The 23,374-nt window shown below is 44.1% G+C and overlaps 1 protein-coding gene across 3 annotated transcripts in view; it reads right to left on the bottom strand.

Annotated features, from left to right (window-relative positions):
- Positions 1–4,896: 4,896 nt before the first annotated feature.
- Positions 4,897–23,374, bottom strand: part of palm3 (paralemmin 3) — a 60,636-nt gene continuing 42,158 nt past the window's right edge. For 2 of the 3 annotated variants that reach the window (XM_083656014.1, XM_083656012.1), the window contains 5 exons: positions 16,141–16,268; positions 13,702–13,774; positions 11,914–11,953; positions 10,954–11,007; positions 4,897–7,293 (listed from right to left, as the gene is read on the bottom strand). In XM_083656014.1, coding sequence (XP_083512140.1) covers positions 5,945–7,293; positions 10,954–11,007; positions 11,914–11,953; positions 13,702–13,774; positions 16,141–16,268 — 1,644 coding nt within the window. In that variant the 3' untranslated portion in view covers positions 4,897–5,944. The remainder of the gene's footprint in view (positions 7,294–10,953; positions 11,008–11,913; positions 11,954–13,701; positions 13,775–16,140; positions 16,269–23,374) is intronic. The other variant, XM_083656013.1, reaches the window with a different exon arrangement.

The raw sequence follows: 23,374 nt of genomic DNA, 5'->3' as shown, positions 1-23,374 counted from the left end.
ACTCACCAAGCTATGTCACCTTTGTATTTTGGTTTTGCACTGACAACGCAGACCACACATTGTTCACTGCATCCATACAACCTCAGACAAATCATTATTTTATTGTTTAAACACGATTTTCAGAAAGCGCTTCAAAAGTCATAAAAGTAGCCCTCATTTGTGAAGATTATCCTGCTTAACACATTTCCACTCCCATAAGCTTGTGTTAACCACAAACCTTATTTCATGCGAAATCCCAATTCTAAAATTCCATAGCCTTTCCCATTTACCAACCAGAATGGCAGGCAGCCATTTCTGGGTAAGCCTACAAAAATATGTCATCCCTGCAGTAGCTACTCTACTGTATAGGGGAGAGTGGGGTGAGTTGTGCCAGTGGGGAAGTTGTGCCACCCCTTGTATCTAGAAAACCATAGAAGAAATTGGTCATGTGACCACACATTTTTGAAGAGGCATCCATTTTACTCACTCTGCAAAGAAGGGAGGCAGATGGCACAAGAGCTAAGCACATTTAAGTTCAAAAAACTGTTTTTTTCCTCTAAAAGTAAATTTTTTATGATCAAGGTTTATTGATTGTTGTGTCTGAACAATTATAGACAAGCTTGAAAACATTTCACACATGTGTTAGTGTTTTAGTAAGCTACAATATGAGGCTATACTGTTAGCATGATGTTAGCTCCAAACCAGCTATATGCTACAAGTTTGTTAAAATGGTGGGGATGGGGTGATTTGTGCCAAAAGCCTGGGTTAAGTTGTGCCAGTGCAGTTGCAGTTGATTTAGTGAAATTTTATTTCATTTTGTTCTTAAATGTTTAAATAGACCTTGTTGAAGAATATTGCAGTATTGGCAAGTGTAGCCTGGCTCTGTGATAGTTGATTTTGTTCATTTTGAACATAATTTTTATTTCTGAAAATGTTAAATATGTAGGTCAACTGCTGCTACCGTTTAGCCTTGTTTAACCCTGTTATAGTACACTGGACTTTAGTGTTATCTTTATTTTGTCTTGCTTTGATATAGCATTACAGTATATGAGATGAAAATGTTCTGTTTTACTTCAGTAATCAATGGCACAATTTACCCCAACGTATTCTCTCCAAAGGCACAACTTACCCCGCACCGGGGGCAAGTTGTGCCAAGAGACCACTTTTTTAAGAATAGCCATATTTTTTTAACAGTTTATTTAAGATCCAAAGGGAGTGTTCCCAGTGGTGCACAACATCCTGAAATATATTTACATATTGTAGATGGAGGCATTACTGTCATGCCCTCACTTTAAAGACACCTCAAGTAAAAAGTGGCACAACTCACCCCACTCTCCCCTACTGACATTGAAAGAGGACATGCAAACAAAATACATCTAATCAAGCCATGCTGAGTTGGCAATGGTCAGGAGGTGATTTGAGGGCAACATAGGAGATAACAAGATAAGATAGTTTACCATAAATAACCCACTGACTTTGACATGCACTTTATTCACACAACAGTGATAGTAGAGTCTCTCAAATCTTTTGTTTCAGCATCCATTGTTGCAAGACAACAAAAATACACTGCATAGTGAACTGCATTAAATGACATAATGTAATAAAAAACACTGACGTTTTTTCACATGATGTGAATGGATACAACATACGTATCAAATTGCCAAAAATTATCCACTTGATTATTAGTTAACTGAAGATTTTCCAGTAAATATGAAGAGATAAATATAATTTACCATCTGCATAAAGCACACACTGATTTTGACATACAGTTTATTCAAATGGCTACAGTTACAGTAACTGAAGATTTTCCAGTAAATATGAAGAGATGAATATAATTTACCATCTGCATAAAGCACACACTGACTTTGACATACAGTTGATTTAAATGGATATCATGTAGCAAAGTCTCTCAAGCCTTTTGCTCCTCTGTTTTCTCCTCAGTCTGAGCTGCTGCTGGTTCACTGGAGGTCTGTTCTGGACAAAGCTCCTTGCTGGGATCCATCACCACAGGTGGAGACATCTTCAGGCACTCCAGCTGAGCCTTGTACTCCTCCATCTCCTCCCTCCCCACCTCCCTCCTCCTGCTGACCAGGTACAGATGCAGTGACGCCCCATTCCACGACTCCATGTCCCAGCGCATCACCAGACAGTCTGGGCAGGACGTGTGGAGGAATGTTCCAGTGAGGTTCATCCGATCCCTCATCTCGTAGGTCAAGATGCCGCCTTCTACTGACATGCTGTATGGCCAATACTCGCACTTTCCACCAAAACGGTCGATTTGGGTGTAGGCGTAGTTGGAGGTTTTACTGGAGTTGGAGACATCAATAGTGATACTGGCTGTACGTTTGAGTCTCTCCAGCATTGGCAGGTGGTTCAGGCTGCCTGCAACTAAAGCCCATATTCCCTCCAAATGACGAGGTTCCAGCTGATCCAAAGGTCTGAGCAGGTCTTCACAGGACAGAGGAGCTGCATGGCTCACAGACATGGAGAGGAGAACGGTGGCACACAGAGCAAACATGTCTCTGTACGCTGAAGTCATCATACATACAGTCTAGTCTCGTTGCACTGTTAGTGTCTAACTAAAATGTGGCTGTCCAGTTTTAAAGTGCCAGTTCTATCAGTTTCACAATCAGTTTTGCAACACTACCAGTAAATAGTTCTACCAGTTCTACAGTACCTTTCACAACATTCCCAGTAAACTCTGCAACCTCCCCCTCTGTAATTAAAGTAATTACCTGGTATTTACCCAGTCAAGGCCGGATTAACCATAGGGCAACCGGGGCAGGTGCCCCGGGGCCCTCGGGGTGAAGGGGCCCTCCAAAAATTTTTTTTTTTTTTGGTCGGGCTCATGTTGGGCTCCACAGAACTATGACACAAATCTAAGACCAATCAGGACAAAATAAAATGTGTTTCCAAGAAGATTAAGTCTGATGATTTAGTCTCATTGGATGCCTGTGGGCAAGTTGTGACCAGGGGCGCGGGAAGTGGGGGTGCTTGTGGTGCTGCGGCACCCTCTGCTGTTTTGTATTGGAAATGTAATGTCAATTATTTTTTCATCATTGTAAAGCCACAGCACAGTGAAGAGGATATTAATGTGAAGATTAGCCTCTTCCTTTTGCTCTCAGAGTGCATCAGATTCATGCATTTTACTTTAAAATGTACAAAATGTATTTGTCCAGGGGGGCCACAGCCCCCCCTAGAAACCCCCCAGTCACACTAATATTTTTATCCTCCTGGTGCTACCTGTTTGCAAAGCCTAGAATCGCCTATGAGTGAGTGAGAAACTGAATCTCAGAAACTGAATAATGACATAACAGTATAATACTAATGTTAATTTAAAATGAGATATCCCTCTAAATATGGCGAAAAAACATCCAAACATCCGGACGATGGGTAGGGGGCCCCCTCTGAGCTTCAGTGCCCAGGGGCCCCTGGGGGTGTTAATCTGGCTCTGTACCCAGTAATTATAGACTTGTACCATGTACACTCCAAAACGTTATCAAGTAAAACCTAACAAGTTACCCAGTAAGTAAGCTTAAACTGTACTGTAAAAGGAAGCCTTAGTTTGTTTTCATGGTATTACCATGTTCTTATTGTACCATATAATTTGGAATAGAATATCCCATTGTCCCTGCTATCAACACAAAATCGTACCATGTACCAAGTAGATTTTTGTGGTCAAAGGTCAGAGTTCAAGGTCACTGTGACCTCACAAACGCCATCTGCCTCGAACTCCTATGAAAGTTGGATGAGCCGGGGGGACGACTGCCTCTGATTGGCCTGAACCAATGCCTAAACCTAGTGTCCTCTAGAGAGAGAGTGGCGTTAGCGGAGGACCAAAATGCGAGACTCATTAGCCAATGAACAGCCAGGAATGGGTCTCGCGCTACTTGCATGCTAAAATAAAGCTGATAATGTACAATTTGATTCAAGGGGGAAAAAACCCTTTCAGAGTACAACACAAACTGTCTATTTTGCTGCAACTCAACAGTGCTGCTTAATCCAGGACCTTACTTCCTGGAACTCTTGAGAGTAAAAAAAATGGTCCATTGGAGTGAATGGAGATGTCGGAACTCTTTTAATATACGGCTCTGCCTAAACCTAACAAATCATCACTCATCCCCGTCCCTCCAGGCCATCCATTCTAGCAATTAATGGCTTTTAACAGTCAGCTGTTGGGTTGCGCAATCGTGCATGAAAAAGCACAGCACATCTGATGTTTCTTTAATAATCCTGCAGATTCAAGCCCGATCCTCCTGAAGTAATGCCATAGTTTGATTTACTAACTGATTACGGGATTTAGGAACCATAATGCCTTACACTACTCGTTACAGACAAATGTAATGTGATTACAGTAATGCGTTACTTTGTAATGGCTTACCCCCAACACTGATGATATCTTTATGAAATGTCCAAATTCTACCACTGTTCTTGAGGTCAGGGAAAACACAAAACACCCATGAGACGGTTTCATCACAGCCATTGTCAAAGACAACCAAGGGTTTGTTTGTTTTTGATAATGAAGTCTGTCATGACATGTACAGTATATGACCAAAGGGACAGGTTATGTCGCTTTGGTTAATGTCAAGTTTTCTTGACAGACTGCAACGTTGGATTGAAAGTGTCATTCTCAATCAAATGACACTTTTTGTAATGAAATGTTTATTTTAAAATGTCTTAACCAAATGACAACAGTTCATCCCGTTTAATTAATGTTCATGTCAGTTGTCATGACTATATAATTATAAGCTACAGATTGTTTCTCATTCATTGATTTCTTTATTATGATGAACCATCTGAGTCAGTGCAAAGTTTACAGTGTAACTAGTGTTACTGGAAAGAAAAACAAATGTGCTTCAGGTCAAATTTCAAGACAAATACACAGAACAGAGGCTGGAACAACATCAGGCACCGTTTCACAAATGTCAGTTTAATCATTAAACCATGTTGCTCGTTTTAAAATTGACAAGCTCAAAACAAATTATGTTTCTGTACAACAACCCAGCCACTCTCAACCCCAGATACTTATTTTATATACAGTACATCCATGCACAGAGCAATCTCAGGAGCTATGGGGCCTCTCTTGAAAGCACGTTAGGTAAAATACAAAATTCATAGTTACAGCTATTCTAAAATATTTTCCCTTTTAAAAGTGACAATGGTCCACAGGGAAAAAAGAAAAAAAAAGAAAAACAGCATTCAGTGGTGCATACCATGCCGTTTATAAGGTGGACCATTTCATACATGAATCTATGGACTGACTATCTGTATGTAAGGTAACTATACAGAGTAAATAAAAATGTTCAGGCCGTGGATTGGATTAAAAATTGCTCTCTTTAACAAAAGACCCAAATCTATAAAATAATTCAGCTCCTAAATCATACCATCAATAAAACAATATTATCCTCTCGTCACCTTTCTGGATATTTGCCTCCCTCCCCTTTTTAGAGGACTCTCAAAACTCATTCAGATCATAAAATGTCCTTTCAATTTATAGATATAAGATGTGCAAGTAATACATCTTTGGTCCCTGTTTTTCCAGTAATGGTGTACAACAACAGTCAACAACGGGCATGTGTGTTCTTTAACCCGGTGCACATTGGTTGGCTGGTTATTTAGTCTGCTGACCAAGAAACATCCAATCAAAGCTCAAACTTTGGTCTCATTATGTGACGGGAATTCAAGGCTGAACTCCTTGGTAGGGAGCTCCACAAGGCACTTGAACAATGACGTCTCTGGCCATTCACCCTGGTGGAGAGTATCAACGCTCAGGGCTGAGCTTCAAGACAAAGGAGGGTAGAGGGCGAGAGGGAGTAGTTCCTGCACGGGTGAAATTTGGTTGCGGGACCAAAACGAGGGGAAAGGGGAAGGAGAGTGTTACCGAGACAGAGTGGAGGTTAAAGACAGACTGGGGGAGGGAGAGGGAGAGGGAGAGGGGATCCGAACACAGTGTCACAGGTGGTGTTCACATGACGGAGCAGCACTGGCAGGTTTTACGCTTGGGAGCCGCGATCTCCCCACCCTGGTTGGCCCTGGTTGGGGTGTGTGTCTCTGCGCTGACCGGGCCGCTGGCCGCTGCTGGCTCCGCTTTGCCCTGTGACAGTAGCGGCTCCTGCTCCCCTGGCCCTGCCTCTGTCCTCTGGTTTTCCTGGGGGTCGGCCAGGGACACGTCCTGGAACTGACCGGGAAGGGATGCGGGGGGCGGGGCTATGGAGGCCGCCTCCGCCCCCTCCGGTGCCACGCCGTGCGGTGCCATGTCCTCTGGTGCAGCCGCAGCCTCTCCCTCAGCCTCTGCCCTGGGGGTGAGGGAGGAGGGCTGCGACTCCGAATAGACTGGCACTGAAACCGCTGCGGCGCCCTCTAGAGCATCTGCCGGGGACTGTGGCTGCGCAGAAGCAGGCGCTTCCGAACGGTCTTCTTCTCCTTCAGCTTTTGTCACGGCGTCTCCATTTATGCTTGTCTTGGCGTCTCCCTCTCCAGCTGGTTTGTCTCCCTCTGTCTGTCCCTCTCCAGCTGGTTTGTCTCCCTCTGTCTGTCCCTCTCCAGCTGGTTTGTCTGCCTCAGTCTGTCCCTCTCCAGTTGCTTTGTCTCCCTCTCCAGCAGGTTTGTCTGCCTCTGTCTGTGCCTCTCCAGCTGCTTTGTCTCCCTCTGTCTGTCCCTCTCCAGCTACTTTGTCTGCCTCTGTCTGTGCCTCTCCAGCTTCTTTGTCTCCCTCTGTCTGTCCCTCTCCAGCTGCTTTGTCTCCCTCTGTCTGTCCCTCTCCAGCTGCTTCGTCTCCCTCTGTCTGTCCCTCTCCAGCTGGTTCGTCGGCCTTTGCAGTGGGTGCAGCTGCCTCTCCCTCACTCTCCTTTGGTCCCTCTGCTTCTGTGGACGTTTCTGGAGCCGCTTCCGCTTTCGTCACCTCCCCCTCCGCAGTCTCTCCTCCCTCCTCGGCGGTGTCTGGGTGTGGCTGAGCACTGTCCTCCGGCTGCCCGACCTCCCGCTGGCCTTCCTGCGAAGTTAGATCCTCGGGTGCCTCGTCCCCTTCCTCGGTGATGATCACTCGTTCTGCGCGCATCACCAATGTCCCTTCCTCTTCCTCACTCATCTGGACATTTGGAACCTGATCAGGCTCCGCCTCGGGGGAACCCAGGAATGTCATGGTAACGGCGACCTCAGGGGCTCGGATTGGTCCGTTGGTGCTGGATGGAGCGTTCTCTTCCGGGCCATCGTGATTGGCCTCTATCTCCCCCTCTGCCGCACCATTGGTTAGGACAGCGGCCATTGCATCCTGTGGCGGGGAGAGGTTTTTCTGCACTTCATCTTCAATTATTTCTGAAGATAAAAGATCAAATGAATATTAATGTCAGTAAAGGAGAAATATTTGTGGCATTTATTTGTTGTACATACATTCTTGCTTTGCTTTCCCAGTCATTGTGATATCGCATGGCATGGGTGACGTCACTGATGACATCACGGTTGATGCCTCAATTGCTCACGTGGCGTCGCTGGTGACGTCATCGATGAGATTGTGGTTCTGCGGGTGTCGTCACTGATGTCACTCGAAATAAGTTGTGATGATGTTTCTGTCGATGTAAATGCCATTTGCAATGCGATTGTAATTGTAACCTGTTTGTGTGCTGCCGATGTGACACTATTGGCCCAATCCCACCGCAGCTAGTAGCGCGGTCCCGCTCCGCTCGACTCGACTTTTGGTCTCATCCCACCGGTATAAACCGGCCCAGCTCGCTTTGATTTGGGGCTGAGTCGTGCTACTTTTAGTACCTGCCTCGTCGGGGTTCTATTCTGCGAACCCGGGTTCATACGGTGACGTGAAAACATTGTAGACGACTGATTGGTCAGGCAGAATCGTGTTTACTCTCTATCCTACTGACTGTCAATGCAGCGCTGCATACCAGTTTACTTACCTACTCTTCTCTTCTATTATGCTCTTCCATCAGTCTTTTGTTTTGCTGCCTTCGCCTCTGGTGAAATAAAATCGGCGCGGTGGTTTCAATTGTCCAAAAGTCCGCTGCTCTGAAGCGCTTGTGTAGTTAGTGCTGCGTCGGCTCCGCTAGGCCGCAGGCGCTTGGTGAAGCCGCGGTTTTGCCTGGTGAGAGGCCGCGGGGGTAGAGGCTTCACTCTAGCGCAAACCCCGTCCCTCGTGCCCGCCGCTTTAGCAGCGCTTGTGAGTTTTGACTAACAACAAAGTGATATCCTGGTCGATTGTCACTTTTGCCCATGTACACTGTAACACCCGCCCAACATGCTGTGATGCTATGAGCTGGCTGCTCAGGCCAGGATCAAGGACTGTGGTCATGCCAGCACTGCTCTCTCTCTCTCTCTCTCTCTCTCTCTCTCTCTCTCTCTCACTCACACACACACACACACACACACACACACTGTAGGTCATTTAGAGGCACCAGTATTTCATAAACAGTTTAAAAGTTCTGTGTATGGATTTAATTGTAACGTTATGTTATAGCATATTTCGGGACATGGGTGGAGGGCAGATATGCGGTCGCTTGGACGACCAGGTGTGGGCGGGGGCAGATGAAAGGCGGTCGAAGCAGAACGTCCATCGGGTTGAAGCAAGTAGAGCCGAGTGGTGACGGGCTGTGCAGGGCTGTAAAATGTGGTGGAATTGAGCCATATGTTTCTTTTTTGTCAGGGTTGGGATAGTTTATTTTTTTGCATTTGTTTGTTTTTTAGTTTTATTATTGTAGGGTATTTTCATTTGTGGTTTTCTTTTTGTGTGGACTGTAATGTTTATGAAAATGTCAATACATAATTTATCATAAAAAACAAGCCAAGTAACTCATCACAGCCAGCAAGTCTAACTGTGTTGTCATCTCTGTAGATGCTAATAAAGAGACAGCACTGTTGTACCCACAAATGAACAGTACACACACAGGATAGAATTTTAAGCAAACAGGCTTTTAGAGTAGTTATCAAACCCACTGTAAACCCTGGCAAGAGTGGATATTCATGAGGAAAATCAAGCTAAATCACAAGAGAAGCGAGAGAAACGTTAACATAATAAAAATAAAACAGGGCATTTCAAGGATGATCAAAAGAAGTGAAGGCCCGTGAAATTGATGTTACAGACAACTAGAAGAAAGCAAGAGACTAACAGACTAACAGAATAAAAGCCCCAGAAAATGTCAATTTAGTTTGTGCAGTCTGGGCGAAAACGTTTCCCCTACGGCCCCAATGATTCAAACACAAACCCAGAGGACCATTTCATTATGAGAACTCACACGTCAACTTCAACAACTTCAGGACTATCCCCACTCACATGTCCATGTAGTACCCACCACTGCCCTCTAAAAACCCAACGTATGCACTTGATCGTCCCTATTAGCATATATGCTAATGCCCATTTAACATGCTTAAATATTCATCAGAGCACATATGAACTTTCTGTGAAGTAAAGACATGCCACTGCCACGCCTTCCTTTCTAATGCAAATGTGCATGTAGTAAGAACACTATGTACAATGCATACAGAGTACAGTATTAAGGGGTTTAACATGAGTGGGTGTTTTGATCGGCTTTAACAGGGGGAGATTCAGAATCAGGCTGACAAGAGGGATGCTGACAGAGGGTTGACTCAGTACTAGGGGTGGGGGTGGGTGGGATCGATTTTTACAATTAGCGTGATGTTTTATTTCCTGATTTTTGTAATCAATCTTTTTATCCCCAAATCGATACTATTATTATTTATCTTTTTAAATATTTATTTATTTATCTTTCAGCAAAAACTTAAAACACACCTTCTCAGGCTCCATCTGTCTCTCTCTCTCTCTCTCTCTCTCTCTCTCTCTTTCTCTCTAAAAAAACACAAAAACCCCCCACTATTTCTTCAGAAGTTGTAGCTGTCACTGTGTACACTGTGTGGCACTGTGTACACTGTGTTGCATAGTTGATTGCTGGTCTGCGAGTAGATTTCTTTTTTCCCTTTTTTTACACCTCCCACTATCCAATCAGAGAAATGTTTACATTTTCTGGGAAACGGAAGGTCCGATCACAATGCCTATTAAGGACTATATGTATTTTTTCACCCCGAATCCAATGCCGCCACCCGTAGTCTCTACGACTTACGATTGTGTAGATACATCCACTCTGCATGCAGGGCTACAGGAGAGAGACAGAGTAGGCCTACAGTGGGGGCTGGGAGTTCCAAGTTACTGACCAAACACACTATTTCAGTGATTGCTGTCAGAATATAGAGCCAGTTAACACTTATTTGAACACAAAAACGGAATGCTACTTTAAGATGGCAACAGATAGCCTATTTGACTTTGGCAACATTGTGCATTTATTGAACTTGAAAAAACTTTCTTTGAACTGAAAAGGAAAAATAAATGTAAAAAAAAAAAGTCAATGGACTAACTAAAATAAATTACCGTAGTTATATATATATATATTTCATAATTGTCGTAAGCCAAAAATGTGATTACCGGTAATTGTACAGCCTTAATGCTATTTGTCATTTAATTAGCCTGTAATTTGTAATTTACAGTTGAAGTAGTAGGCCTGTTGTTTTTGGGGATACAGATACAGATACAGATACTTTTATTGCCACGCAACCAGGTTGGTGGTATTTAGTTTCAGTACATGATGATATAGCTCTGGCAAAACATGGAAACAGGACATTGATACATTTAGACAATTAAACAGTTACACCTTTCCCACTTCCAACAATAAATACATAAATACAGGATACAAGACCAACAGACGTAAAGTTAGGGTGAGGGGATGTTTTGGGAGTTAGGTGATCCCGAGTTTTTTTTTATTGGTTAAGTGGACCTTGGTCTGAAAAAGTTTGAGAAACACTTTTCTAGTGTTACAAAAGCAAACGGAAATTGGAACAAATTGTATTATCGAATCGCAATACTTGTAGAATCGCAATACTTAAGAATCGCAATACGCAGTATCCCATAGTATTGAATTGTGAGATAAGCATATTGTCCCAGTCCTACACGGTACCCACCTGATCCTGTGGCTTCCTCTTGTCCGTTCTGCACAACAGCACCTTGGACGACCTCTGTGAAAGAGAACAGTTAGCATTTACAATCATGTACGCAGGTGCAGTGATTTCTTATTCACATATGCAGTGTTAAGCATTGGCCAAGTATGCATTCAAACAAAACAAAAATACTCTACACAAGCTGTATCTCTCACTGTCTTTTATGGAGTCCACTGTCCTCTATGCTCTTTCAGATAGACAGAACGGCCATGTGGCATCTCCACACACCTGTGCTCATTTTGGCCAACTTTATCTTGTCATGATATCTACACACAAGTGCAACACTGACTGCAACCAAGTCCTGGCTGAGAGCAATTCTATTCTATTCTTGGTATCCAATAACACTGGTCCTTTTCTTTTCTCACAGAGACAGAAGCATGGGAAGGGCTCCAAACACGAAACAAATGAAATCTAATCAATATGTATGTAATTAACCAAGAGTAGCATTAGAAGAACAGCTGTGGCTAACAGGTGGTGGCAGCCCAAGAATAATAGGTCTGTACGGGGAGGTTATAATTACACGATACAGTGTTACAGGGTGGAAATGTACAGGGAGGTTATAATTACTACATGATACGGTGTTACAGGGTGGAACTGTACAGGGAGGTTATAATTACTACATGAAACGGTGTTACAGGGTGGAAATGTATTGGACTGAACACAGTTTGAGTGTTGGAAAAGGCAGGCGATACTATACTCTTTCTTTGCTACATATTGTGGATGTTTTTGAGCTCGTCAAAATGCGATAAAACGCTCACATTGACTATTCTATAATGTAAATGTTTACGTTTTTACGTTCAATATAATGTTTTTACGTTACGTTTCGGTTCATCATTATGTCTGAAAATAGCTAACGTCGACTTAATCCCATATAATGTCCGTTCTAACTAACATTTCTAATGGGCAATGTGTCGTTGATCTCACCCCACTCACCTGCTGCGGCCTCTGCCACCTTCACTGCTTCCTATTGGATGAGAGAGAAAAGGGAGGGGTTAAATACTGTTGTGGGACAGGTAAAATCTTCTCTGTGTGTTTGTGTCACCATTTTTTCCTTTGCTCAATTGCATTACGCCTCTCTATGCTCGATGTGTAGAAGGGCTGAGGGAGGCAGACCATGGCTGACTCTCATCAGCATCTCAGCACAGAAGTGCTGATTCAGAGTCAGTTTTACCATTCACTCAGGTTATTAAAACAGAAGTGGTCAAGGGAACCTATCAAGGATCGTACATCAGCACTAGGAGGAGCAAGGCAAAGTATCAGAGATTTTTCAACAGTAATTGTAGCGATCCTTATTTCTATTTCTACTTGTGTTTTTACTAGCTTTCAGTGCCTCAAAGCATCATCATCAACAACACAAAAAAATAGCCTCTCTCGAAACCCAGAAACCCAAGTCACACAAGCTTTGAGGAGACAGACACATTCAGGATATTTCCTTCACTGATTTCGCCTCAGGTTGTCTAAAGACATTTCCATCCTATGTTGTAAACATGTTGAGTTGTCCCTGATAAGCACAGGACTGGAAAACTAGCTAATGTGTGCTCTGAGATGATTTTGACGATCTTTGCTGAGAAATGGTAACAACTTTATTCCTAACCACTAGGGGGAGTCAGTGAGCTGCTAAGGCCTATACCTGACCTTTGAGAAGTTGATACCCTTCCAGTACTATGCCTAGTTAACCACATCAGATCTGGAGAGACGAAGGTGAGCTACAGCTGTGTGTGTGTGTGTGTGTGTGTGTGTGTGTGTGTGTGTGTGTGTGTGTGTGTGTGTGCGTGCGTGCGTGCGTGCGTGCCTGCCTGCCTGCCTGCCTGCCTACCTGCCTGTCTGTTATAATAATGATGGTGGAGTTGGCAGGATTTGGCTGTCACTGTCAGTCACTCTCAAACTGCCCACTAACCCAAAGATGTGTTTGCACTTGAGGGAGACATTTAAAGTATCTTCCATCACAGCCAGCATGGCCCTAAACTGACACAAATGAGACCACATACCCTCATATGATCAGATTTGATCCCGGGAACCCCCCCCCCATCTGATAGGATTTTTGCTTTTGGATGTTATATTACTGAAAGTCTGAAACCCATGACCAAAACAGTCATACATTCTGCCATTGTGTTATGGAATTATTGTGGAAAATTAATCATTCCCCTTTTTGCTGGATACCCCCCCGGAACCCTCTCAAGGACCCCTGGGAGTCCAAGGACCCCATTTTGAGAACCGCTGGGCTAACGATTGTCTATAATAGCCATTACAATTGGAATCCACTGGTTACAACTTCAGTTGATTTAAGCTAACCTTCAAAATCCATGGTTAAGATGAATATACGATAGCTGAGAAATAAAATAAAATAAAATCCAATAAAAAATCACTAGAGAAAGACCCTGAAGTGCACAGTCAAATGGGAGGGAGAATTATTTTGTTCTGCTATAAAAGACCTCCAATGAAGCGAGGTAAACAATGCGGCGCTTGGCTTGAGGCCAAACAATAATTCCAGAGTTGATCAAGTGCTGAATTGTTTGTGAAAGAGGGCTGCTTGCTTCCATTCATAAAGTTCCTGCTTGTGAACAAGAGGTGCTGCATCAAAGCCACATGAAGAGGGACATGCATTATTCATGGGGGAAAGCCACAGACACAAACTGTGGGAAAATGAGAGAGAGAGAGAGAGAGAGAGAGAGAGAGAGAGAGAGAGAGTGTGTCTGTGTGCAAGTTCCTCACCGTTTGGCCATCCTCAATCTGCTCGTTCAGCTTCTCCTCCTCCTCTGCCAACCGCTGACTCTCTGTCTGCAACCTGAGACGGACACACACACACACACACACACACACACACACACACACACACACACACACACACACACACACACACACATCAAATCTATACCTTCAATCACATTTTACGATATATTTAAGTCTATTCATGTAAACATACTGTAGCTTCAAATGTGAGGCTCACATATGATCATAGCCATATTTTATAAGCCCACTCCTAGGTGAGTACTGGACTACGTGTTTGCTTCACACTTGTAAACATGAAGTCTGGACCATGGCCGGTTAGTCAGGGCAGGGGCGCACGGGGGAAGGCGAGGAGTGGGGCGGGGTGTGGAGGAGGAGAGCCTGAAGCAGTGCGTACAGGTCTACTCTCCATATAGTGCGTCCACAACACAACATCTCTGCCCAACGCTTTTCAAAGTGAGCGCTTGCCTTGTTCCATCGCCCAAAAGTCTCAAAATAGTGGTTGCACTAACGTTAAACGGTGGATGATTACAAGCAGTGTTGGGGGTAACGCATTACAAAAGTAACATATTACATGTAATATATTACTTTTAGCAGTAACTCAGTAATATAACTTATTACTTATAGGATTTCAGTAATATTATACCAGTTACTTTGTCAAGTAACTCAAGTTACAAATTGAGTTAATTTTTTAAAATCAAAGCACATATTTAAATCATTTCCTATCAAACTGTGTGTTTTATGCAAATAACTACTATAGATGACAATAACAAAGGAAAAGGATAACATTTAGAATTTTGGATTGGTAAACACTGACTTCAAGACGCTTGAAATTATTTTTCGAGATGGTTCCGGGGCGGCGATGTCATTCTGCTACTGCTGTTATTACAGTAAAAGTAATGCAAAAGTAGTGTAATAAGTAACAAGCTACTCTACACAGACAGTAATATTGTAAAGTAACTTATTACTTTCAAATGAAAGGAACTAGTAATATGTAGTATATTACATTTTGAAAGTAACTTGCCCAACACTGATTACAAGTGACATTCAAGTCATATCTGACTAGTTTTCCATTTATTTCTCCCCACAAAAGTTAGGTTATCATGTCTCGAATATATAATGTAACACTATCACCCTCATGCATTTTCACAAGACAGACAGGTCATTTGCAGCACTTGAGGAAACAGTGAGATTGCTCATTTAATTAATTGATATGCTCAATTGCGCGAGCGATTAATTTAATTAATACGTGAACGTTAATAGCGGGCACTTATCACCCAATAGCTTAATGCAGTAGTAGGCCCGTCGGTTCGAGGAGTCCAGTCTTCAGGGACTTGACATGTCTTCTGCAATAAAGAGAGGGCTATTCCTGCCTGGTGAGTGTGCAGGCTAGAGTAGACCAGAGAGGACGCGCGCGCGCACGCGCACACGCGCACACACACACACACACACACACACACACACACACACACACTCTCTCTCACTCAGCCTCCAAGTTCCAATTCAAGTGTAGTACTGACATGATAAAAGTTACAGTGCTTTGCCAAAGCAACATACATATTGTACAACAGCAGCAACAATAACAAAGAAACACAAGTAGAAAATAGAACGCTGTAACTATCCATTATAGATTGAGCTTCGACAACAGACGCACAACAGAAACTTGATAATTGGCTCTGTCTGCTTTACTAACCATCTCCCTTTGCCAAGCAGCCACAAACCCTCCTGCTTGTTCTCTCAGGCACACAGACACACACCTACACACTGGATGTCACGATACTAGAATTTCTGCTTCGATACCGATACCTAGGAAAATATCGATACTCGATACCATTTTCGATACCACGCGGGCGGATGCGACAAGACATCAAGAAACGAAGACAGATGGACGGACAGATGCACACTTCTCCATAATCTAGGCCTGATAAAACTAATTAAAAACTTTGACCTGACACAGCAGATTACACCTGCTCTAGTCATCAGCCTATCATAACACAGCAGATCACACCTGCTCTAGTCATCAGCCTATCAGAACACAGCAGATTACACCTGCTCTAGTCATCAGCCTATCAGAACACTTTGAGCTTGTTGAAGCAACAGATACCCACCAATGACAGGGAGGGAGAAATCAGTAGTATGTTTGATTTTTCATTAAGAGAAAGTACTGCTGATATTGATACTGTTGCAAATGAGTATTGTATCAGTTCAACATTTTTAGTATTGATACTTATCGATACCTGTTGCAAATGAGTATTGTATCCGTTTCAAATTTTTAGTATTGACTTTTTCGATACTATCGATACTTTTGACAACCCCCCCCCCCCACACACACACACACACACACACACACACACACACAACACACACCTACACCTACACAAACACACACCGACACATACACCTACACACACGCACGCGCCATACTTGTCAATGCGCTTTTCGATCTCCTGGGCCTGGGAGCCCCACAGAGGGGAGCGGGGGCCCTGGGCGTCCGGGGAGGTCGGGGACTGGGGGGGGCCCTCCATCAACCACTGGTCCCTTAGAGATTTCCTCTGGAGCGAGGGGGGTAGAGAGAGAGAGAGAGAGACAGAGAGAGAATGAACATCAATTTGATTATTTAATGTGATTTTCATTATGTGAGCCATATCGCCACATTATGTATTGATATGGCCCAGTCCTACATGTGTGATTGTGCGCCTTCTCTTCTTTCTTCCTACTCCACTCTGCAGTGAATAGACGTGGCCCAGTAAACAGAAGCTGCCTGGGGCTGCCTCTCACTACTCCATGCTCACACCAAACCAAACCAAACCAAACCAACAGGGTGCTTTCATGTTTAACACGGAGGAGAAGAGCAGCGTTCATAATAAGGTGTAGAATTGACTCTCTCAGCGGCTGCCAACACAAACACTTTCAAAGTGCCTGACAGAAACACACATACCCAACAGGTGTCCCAGGACATACCCAACAGGACATACCCAACAGGTGTCCCAGGACATACCCAACAGGTGTCCCAGGACATACCCAACAGGTGTCCCAGGACATACCCAACAGGTGTCCCAGGACATACCCAACAGGTGTCCCAGGACATACCCAACAGGTGTCCCAGGACATACCCAACAGGTGTCCCAGGCCATTCCATTAAAGCTAATACTCGTTTAAACAGAGCAGACTGTGTGAATTTGTGTGAAATTTGGTCATAATTAGCGTATGGATTCTTGAGTTATGGCCAAAAATGTCTTGTGTGAGGTCACATTGACCTTGACCGTTGACCACCAAAATCGAATCAGTTCCTCCTTCAGTCCAAGTAGATGTTTGTGCTAAATTTGAAGAAATTCCCTCAAGGCGTTACTGAGATATGGCGTTCACAAGAATGGGAGCGACAACCTGAAAACAGAACGCCTCAGCTGTCGCCGGCACGGAGGCGTCGAAAAGGAAATCCGTGGAATCTCCTTTGTTCTCGCCCACATTTCCCTACCTGCTCCACCTCGCCACATAAAATGATTCACCCCCTCTCTATTCTCCCTCAGTCCTCTTTAGCTCCATCTCCGTCAGATCCTCCTCCGTCTCTCGTTTTCTCTTTCTCCCTCAAACCACAGGGCCGAGGAGTCAGGAAAAGGAAGTCGGCAGCATCGGCATTCACTTCCTCAAACATTGTGGCCCTCACAAATGTCCCGTCCTATCAGAGCCCCCAGTGGGCTCACAGCGCACACTTCAAAGCTGTGTTTGTGTGTGTGACACAGAGAGAGAGAATCAGATGAGAGAACCGGATGTATACATTATAAAACAATAGCAATATATATTGGCGATGGACACTTCATCAACACAATAAGAAAATATTTCACTATATATTGATTGATATGTCTCGTGCTAATGGGGTATGCTACGAGTGACAAAGAGGCAATTATCATTTAACAGAAAAATCCTACAGTTCCCGCCCGAACATATGAAGTGGCAGAGCGGACGTTTGTTTAGTCTCCGCCTGGCACTTAGAGCGCACGGCGTACAGGAGATAGGGAGAGAGCAGCTAAGGCCGCGTGTCCTTACAGAGCGGATCCCACTTCTCTTCACTCAACACGCCACTTAACCTCTATTCTTCACCAGCCCTCCGTTCCTCGCCCTGGCCAGTGCCGACCATTCCTGCTTTCTCCAGGGAAGCCTGCTGTGATGCTGAGTGCAGGAGGCAACACAGACGGACAACTATTGGGTTTTCCCGGCACAAATGACCCAGCTGCAACACGCAATTTGTGTGTCTTTAATTGTGTTGACATTCAAATGATTACTGTCTGTGCCTTGATAAATAAGGTCGTTCAAAATAAAGTGATTAAATTATTCAACCTTTTTTCTTGTTATCTTCATTAAAGATAGGTAATTTAAAATGATGAATAATGATTACATATTTGATATTGTCAATTTTTTTGGCTTTATTGCCCAGCTCTATGTTGTGAATCCCACTTGCGAGCATGATAGTCCATCTCAAACTACAGTAGCTATATATTTCATGTTTGAACCATTGTGGGTTCATATTATGATTATGATTAAGACGATTTTTCTATGAGAGAAAGGTAGAGAAACGTCCTGCTCAAGGTCATGGGTTATTATCTCCATAACCTGCCTTGTGTGCTGCTGCAGAATGTGTACAGTCATGTTCACCTGCACATACAATCATTCTCCAAAATGTTACCAAGCCACTGTCAAATAAAACATGGAAAAAAATGCAAATTCCCGTCACCTGGGTTGAAGTGTATAAATTGGCTCCCTGAATGTCAAAACACATCCAATGGAGAGTAATTCAAGAATTGATGAGTATCGGGGGAAGTTGTTATCATTCCTGAGTGTCAGCTAAAGTTGGCCATATTTCATACTTTCACACAAAGAATGCAATATTTCCACTCCTGTATCTTATACATGAGTGACAGCGGGTAGGACATTTCTGAGAGGTTGTGGTGGACAGACACTTTACAGTCATTTCAGGATGTCAAAGGCCACTTTTGAATAGTTCTGCGATGAGTTTGAAACCATATAAGGCAAGATCACGCCAAGTTGATCTCATTATGCATTTAAGAAATGTGCCCATCGCTATTTATTGCATCATTTTCTTACTGACAAAAAACATTTCCACTTCAAGTGAGCGGGAAAGTTTTTGGCAATATCGAGTACATTTGACATATTTTGCCATATCCATTCACCTGCTTTAAATTCAATACAAAAAAAAACTTGGGATGGTATCACATCGATGGTATAACATTTCATTGGGTGTAGAATGTCTAGGTTAAGGCAGATGTTAAAGGAACACTCTGCCCATTTTCAACCAGCTTTGTATCATTAGAACATCAGTAGTATATCAGAAAACTGTAAACTGTTTTGAAGTCTGTCATTTAATTTGACAGCTATTGAGTGTTAAAGTGTGGACCAGTGACATCACTGGTCCACACTAACTCAAATTAATAACTCATTAACTCAAATCAACTCTCAATAACTGTCAAACTAGGTGAATGATGAATAGTTTGACAGTTATTGAGAGTTGATTTGAGTTAATGAGTTATTAATTTCAGTTAGTGTGGTCCACACTTTAACACTCAATAGCTGTCAAATTAAATGACAGACTTCAAAACCGTTTACAGTTTTCTGATATACTACTGATGTTCTAATGATACAAAGCTGGTTGAAAATGGGCGGAGTGTTCCTTTAAGGTTAAGGCAGATGTTAAGGTTCAAACACCAGTGTCAGCAAGCGTCAGCCCTGCTGAAGTGTCCTTGAGCAAGTGAATCCCTGCGCTTGACCTCTGACCTCCCTGTGGAGGAGGGCAAGCGGAAAAGAAAATCGATCTGCAGGGAATCATTAAAGCACTTTACATCTCATCTGGCAGATAACATCCAGGATGATCATTTCAGTCATAATAATCATGCCACATTCTCTCCTATCCAGTGCTGAAGCACAGCAGAGCAACCACTCTGCTGTGCAAAGCCCGGGTGATCGCTGCAAGCTTCTCCCTAAACTGCTGAGCTGACAGCATGTGAAAAAACCCACACCACCTTCCAGCCCCCTGGCCCTATGTTTCCAAAAGCGTGCTAGCTGCTAACTGCTAACCCTATAAGCGTCACAAACCCCCTCTCTGTGCTCTCTCCCGCGGCGCAGAACAAGTGTCCGCTCTGTTCCCCCCTCCCCGGTGCTTTTGGCTGGCTGGACACACACGGCCCACCCTAAACTTCCTCCCGGGTCAAGAGAGCTAAGCTGCTGCTGCTCCCTCCTATCACCTCCCTGCATCTGACGGCAGCAGAACCCGGGCTTACGCAATAGTCAATACCGAGGCCAACGAATGTGCTAAGTAAGGCTAAGATGTAACAACCTCCCGCGACAGAACCCGCATCGCATTAATCATTCAAATGGTTCCCCCGAAGGCCATATGACTGTTTGATGTTTTGATCTCATGGATACAATAAGCGACGTGTGGAGTGCCACACACAAACAGATACACTGTACACATACTGTATAGACACTCGCTGGATACTCAATTAAGACACAAGCACACACTTTATTTGGTCGGCATATGCAACATATTCTCTTGAACGCACATCATGCCTGCACACGCACACAAACACACACAATTTGAGGAATGTGCCCCGGGGCCATGTAACAGAGTGGAGTGTAGGAAGGGCCGTGTAACACAGTGGAGAGTGTAGTAAGTAGGGATGTTCATCATCGAAAATCGATAATTGATCGTTAAGGAATGGAATCGATCATGTGGAATTCTTATTGATTTTGTTATTATTATTATTATTTATTTATTTTTTTGCGGACTAGGTTTGGGTGGAATTCGTTTCTCCTCGCACCACTCCATCGCACAGCCGACTAACGTGAGGTGGAGCTTCATATAGTCTCTAGTTTTCTGGCTGGGCACGGGCCTTTGTGCCAACAAAACTGTTTTAAACATGGAGAATTCACACCGGCATGCGCCGGGGACAGCAGAGTGTTGGAGAGGAGACACATTGAAATAAAGAGTTCATTGAGGAGAACACGTCGTCTTGTCTGTAACACAGTGGAGAGTGTAGGAAGGGCCGTGTAACACAGTGGAGAGTGTAGGAAGGGCCGTGTAACACAGTGGAGAGTGTAGGAAGGGCTGTGTAACACAGTGGAGAGTGTAGGAAGGGCTGTGTAACACAGTGGAGAGTGTAGGAAGGGCTGTGTAACACAGTGGAGAGTGTAGGAAGGGCTGTGTAACACAGTGGAGAGTGTAGGAAGGGCTGTGTAACACAGTGGAGAGTGTAGGAAGGGCTGTGTAACACAGTGGAGAGTGTAGGAAGGGCTGTGTAACACAGTGGAGAGTGTAGGAAGGGCCGTGTAACACAGTGGAGAGTGTAGGAAGGGTCGTGTAACACAGTGGAGAGTGTAGGAAGGGCAGTGTAACACAGTGGAGAGTGTAGGAAGGGCTGTGTAACACAGTGGAGAGTGTAGGAAGGGTCGTGTAACACAGTGGAGAGTGTAGGAAGGGCTGTGTAACACAGTGGAGAGTGTAGGAAGGGTCGTGTAACACAGTGGAGAGTGTAGGAAGGGTCGTGTAACACAGTGGAGAGTGTAGGAAGGGCAGTGTAACACAGTGGAGAGTGTAGGAAGGGCTGTGTAACACAGTGGAGAGTGTAGGAAGGGCCGTGTAACACAGTGGAGAGTGTAGGAAGGGCAGTGTAATAGAGCTGTCGCGATTCCTCGAGTACCTCGAATAACTCGAATAATTAAATTGATCGAGGCCAAAATGATTCGCCTCGACACGGCATTTAGAGAGACTGTTTCTCACGGACGCTTACTGGTGTGGCACAGCGCTCTTCCTGTGTAAACACGTGAGGACACAGACAGACCAGAGAGCAGCTATAGCGACTAGCGAGCGGACCCCGCAAAATGGAACGAGGCGACGGAGAAAGCAGACAGGAGGAGCCGGGAAGGGAAGAACCAGGGCCGAAAAAGCGACCGAAACTGTCTAAAGTGTGGGATCATTTCACGCTGAAAAAGGACACGAACTCAGTGGTGTGCAAGTACTGTAAGACGATCCTTGCATATCACAACAGTCAATGCTTCAGCACCTGAACCGTAAACATCCAGTCTACGCATCCACCAGCGCATCTACGTCGAGCGGAGCAAGGTAACGTAACGTTAACTATACACAACGCTAATGTAAATGTATGCTAATGATTGCTACTTGATATTAAGACTAGTAGTAGTTGTGCTGCTGGCTTGCCACGTTGCCAATATGACTATTAGTAACTGCATTCACGCTGCATTTTTTTGATGTGGCTTGCCGTTTTCTGTGAGAAATACAAAGCTCAACCTAACGTTAACCTAACGTTAGCGGCTAATTTAACAGCGTTGTGTGTGTGTGTGTGTGTGTGTGTGTGTGTGTGTGTGTGTGTGTGTGTGTGTGTGTGTGTGTGTGTGATCACACTAGCCTGTTGGTGTGTGAGAGAGAGAGAGTGAGTGTGTGTGTGTGAGAGAGAAAGAGTGTGGAGAATGTACATTTACACACCCTAGACCGGTCGACTCTTCTCATGATGATTGCAAACAACTATTTAATTGGTGCATTTTAGGCTCCAATTATTACACCACCTGACCTGTTATCTTGCTATTCTGATATTTGTGTCAATAATAGGCAACAGGTCTAGGGTGTGTAAATGCGCATTCTCCAGTTTTGTTATGAACTTACCTAATAAATATCAATATTAATTATTATTTCACCTCTTTTTCAGCGGATCACAGCGTACAATGGACAGCTTTATAAGGACGGGTCCATCATGTTCAAGTGAACAAGCAGCTGAGTTCAGCAATAGCATTTTGAATATGATTGTGACAGACATGCGCCCTCTGTCCATGGTGGAAGATAAAGGATTCAGAAAGATGATTTCGAGTTTCAACCCGAACTACACACTTCCCTCAAGGACCTTCTTCACGAATAAGATGGAGAAAAAGTATGAGGAGGTCAAAGGCAAGTTGATCGAGAGGCTTAAGACGCCAAACATGATGGCACTCACTACTGACATTTGGACAAGTGTAGCGACAGAGGCCTATATGGGGGTGACGTGTCACTTTCTGAGAGAGGATTGGGAAATGGAGTCCCACTGCCTTACAACCATGCCCCTTGAAGAGAGACACACGGGTGCACATATTGCAGAGTGGATTGAAGAGGTTATGTAGGCAGTGAAGGAGAGAGGAAGTGAAGTGGTGAAGGGTTAAAGGAAGTAGGCAGTGAAGGAGAGAGGAAGTGAAGTGGTGAAGGGTTAAAGGAAGTAGGCAGTGAAGGAGAGAGGAAGTGAAGTGGTGAAGGGTTAAAGGAAGTAGGCAGTGAAGGAGAGAGGAAGTGAAGTGGTGAAGGGCTAAAGGAAGTAGGCAGTGAAGGAGAGAGGAAGTGAAGTGGTGAAGGGTTAAAGGAAGTAGGCAGTGAAGGAGAGAGGAAGTGAAGTGGTGAAGGGCTAAAGGAAGTAGGCAGTGAAGGAGAGAGGAAGTGAAGTGGTGAAGGGTTAAAGGAAGTAGGCAGTGAAGGAGAGAGGAAGTGAAGTGGTGAAGGGTTAAAGGAAGTAGGCAGTGAAGGAGAGAGGAAGTGAAGTGGTGAAGGGTTAAAGGAAGTAGGCAGTGAAGGAGAGAGGAAGTGAAGTGGTGAAGGGTTAAAGGAAGTAGG

This window comes from Poromitra crassiceps (assembly GCF_964638095.1).
Source record: "Poromitra crassiceps genome assembly, chromosome: 19".
Classification (NCBI taxonomy): Eukaryota; Metazoa; Chordata; class Actinopteri; order Beryciformes; family Melamphaidae; genus Poromitra; species Poromitra crassiceps.
Note: the sequence above shows the minus strand (reverse complement) of the source record. Positions and strands in the feature narration are given on the sequence as shown.